This window comes from Agrilus planipennis, unplaced genomic scaffold (assembly GCF_000699045.2).
Source record: "Agrilus planipennis isolate EAB-ADULT unplaced genomic scaffold, Apla_2.0 scaffold237, whole genome shotgun sequence".
NCBI classification, from domain to species: domain Eukaryota; kingdom Metazoa; phylum Arthropoda; class Insecta; order Coleoptera; family Buprestidae; genus Agrilus; species Agrilus planipennis.
In genome coordinates this window covers 1-3135 of record NW_020438951.1, presented here as the reverse complement: position 1 = coordinate 3135, position 3135 = coordinate 1, and the positions used below count along the sequence as shown (strand labels likewise).

Here is a 3135-nt window from a genome sequence, read left to right as displayed (position 1 = left end):
TGTACAGGGTGCATCATCAAATAGTTTTGAAAGCACAAAAGTATTAAAGAAGTTTTAAACTCAATCCAAACAAGCATGTGGTCTGAAGTCGCTTCAGACAATCTTTGAAAACTATTTCTTAAGAAATCCTGTGCAATATTTTTTGAGAAAATACCGTTTTATCTTACTGTTACCAGCCTGGTATATGTATATTGAATATATAATTAAGCGCAGTGCCGTCGAGAAGAGAAAGAAAAGGCTGGAAGGTGGCCGAAAATTCGAAACTTTGATATTTTGAATGAAAACAGTAAAGTGTTGATATATTTTTATTAACTTTTGTTACAAGTTAGGTACAAACAAGTCCTTTGACGACACTATGATATATCTGGATTTTTTTTGTACATAACTTTCAATAAGCATTTAATTTAACTCTTATGTACAACTAGTTCGAAAGTTACAAAAAGATAACTAGTCAACTGAAACAGTCACCAAGATAATCGTAAAGCGGTACAATTTGCAATTAAAATTATATTTAAGTGAACCATCGCAATGTTACAAAGACTTATGCACAGTAACGAATTTAAAACACTAATAGATATACGCATAATTATGCTTTTATGTTTTTCCCAACCGATCTTCACATTTATAATTGTACAACTTTGATTTTACATTTTTTAAATTTACTTCACTACTTACTCAGACTCCAGGAAATACTTAATTGGAATTTATTATAAAATAAGGAAACAATATTAACAAAGCTATATAGACTTCAATTTTACCGACTTATTTCCTTTTTGTTTTTCATTAACAATAATCTATATCAAAAAAAAAAACTAAGGAAAAACCTAGCAATTTAAAACTGCCATATTACAAATACACAGTTAATTTTATGGTGCACTCTACAGAATGTTAATGCTGCAGATAATAATACAAATAAGATAATTTAAAAGTAAATACATATAACGTTTTAAACGTGGAATATTTGCTACTAAATAGATACAGCCCCTATCTCCATTGCTATTTTCTAACCGTCACATTAAAATAGAACGAAAAATAAATAAACACGCATCAAAACCAAAATAGCTAACGGAATAGCTCCTTTTTGAGAGTAAAAAATAATATAGGCATGAGAAAATGCACAAAAACAGATCAAGAACTCCAAGAAATTATTTTTATGGCAACTAACTACAAACCTTCGGCAAAGCATTTTGAAACAAAGTAAATATTACAGCAGGAGTATTTTATAACCATTATTATGTTTATAGATAACAAAATCTCTTTAACAAGTATTATGTTAATCTGCGAATAATAATAATGTTATATTAGTACATAATATTTATTAAGGCCGGCTTGTAATTCCCCCGGTTCGAGAGTTCTTGATCTAAACACATATTGTACTCGTAATTGTTTCCTAATACTAATGCAATCACTGTTTGCCAGTTAAACAATTCCTATCGAGTCAAAATGTATGTATCATTTTTAACGAAGAGAGCGTTATTAAACTGAAGAACCGCGTGATGATAAACAACAAATATGCACCATTACGATTAATTATTATAAATATATAAAAAAAAACGCTCTCTTCTCTGTGAAGTACGTTCAAAAATGAAGAGACTCCCGCGTATTTTTGCTCAACTAACAGGCGCAATTGTCCTTATTGTATCTATTCTGCTGTTGGTCATTGTTGAGGGTGTTACGACCAGGCTGAGATGGTTTGTGTTGAACTCCTGACTCAGCAGCATTAAGATCAAGTCGACCATCTTGAATACTTTGATAAATTTTCCTTGCAGTTTCAAGAAATGCCTCCTCAACATTTTGTCCTCTAAAACATTTAGCAATTTTTGAAACATTCACATTAATATATTAGTTTACAATGTATATTACATTAGCAAACCATACAAACTATTATAGTACTTAATAAAATATGCATACTATTAATATTTAAATTAATAAATTAGTTATAGCAACCAAATCTCTACCTATGCAGGATTTACTAATTATGGATATATCAAATACTGTGCTTAATGATTCACTTACGTTTTAGCACTTGCTTCTACAAACATAAGACCATTTTCATCAGCAAACTGTTTGGCCTCTTCATATGTAACATCCCTTTGTGCTTCTAAATCGCATTTATTACCAATTAGGAAAATAACTGTACTGGGGTTTGTCAATGTTCTTGTGTCAGTAAGCCAACTACTTAGATGATTATAGGTAGATCTTCTTGTAATATCATATACCATAAGTGCTCCAGCTGCTCCTCTGTAGTATGACCTTGTAACTGCTCTGAAACGTTCTTGACCAGCAGTATCCCATATCTGAAGTTTGATTTTCTGACCTGCTACTTCTATAATTCTTGTTCCAAACTCTACTCCTATAGTATGTGGGCAATCAGCCATAACTACAAAAAAAAAACAAATAGGAACTCCACTTGTAATCTTTGGTGTCCCATACAAATTGCTTACATTTTTTTTCCGTGAACTGGTGTAAAAGACAGGACTTTCCAACGCCCATATCACCAATTATAATATACTTAAATATATAAGAGTAATTATATTGTCCAGTAGACATTTTGCTACAAAATTTTTGCATTGTTAATGATATGCTTATAAGGCAATTCATACATTATAAATGCATATAAATTAAAAAATTACAGAAACTAAAATAATTACCTGCAAAATGGGAAAACAAATATACACGACGTACTTGAATCAGTTCGATAGATGCTTTGTTCTTTTCAAAAATCAACAGTTGATACAACAATAATTCAATTGTCGTGACTTGAATCAAGTATGTATTTATTACCCTTATTTTTTATAAATGCCTTTTTAGAACAAATTAGCCTTTGGTACAATTATCTATAAGAAAAAATTTAATAAAAACGATTTTGTAAATTTGTCGTACTAATACGTCAAAAAAATGACAACACACCACACACCTTCTTGCGATACATAGTTCATCAATTAATCTATGAGTTCATCAATGGTTCATCAGTACATGAATGATCAACCACAGAGCTACAAGAACCAGTAATAGAGCATAAGCTAAAAGAATGAATCGAATTTTCTCTTTGTTTATCTCTGTAGAAACTCGTTTGTGTACTTTGTATAATGTAATCATTTTAAAAGTGATAAATAAATAAAGAAATAAATAATT

The 3135-nt window shown here is 30.1% G+C and overlaps 1 protein-coding gene across 1 annotated transcript; it reads right to left on the bottom strand.

Moving 5' to 3' along the window:
- Positions 1-291: 291 nt before the first annotated feature.
- Positions 292-2930, bottom strand: LOC108741163 (ras-related protein Rab-14). The gene is made up of 4 exons (XM_018475851.2): positions 2652-2930; positions 2445-2554; positions 2017-2380; positions 292-1801 (listed from the first exon to the last, which is right to left on the bottom strand). The coding sequence occupies exons 2-4, from the start codon at positions 2548-2550 to the stop codon at positions 1615-1617; spliced, it is 657 nt and encodes a 218-aa protein (XP_018331353.1). The 5' UTR covers positions 2551-2554; positions 2652-2930; the 3' UTR covers positions 292-1614.
- Positions 2931-3135: the final 205 nt, after the last annotated feature.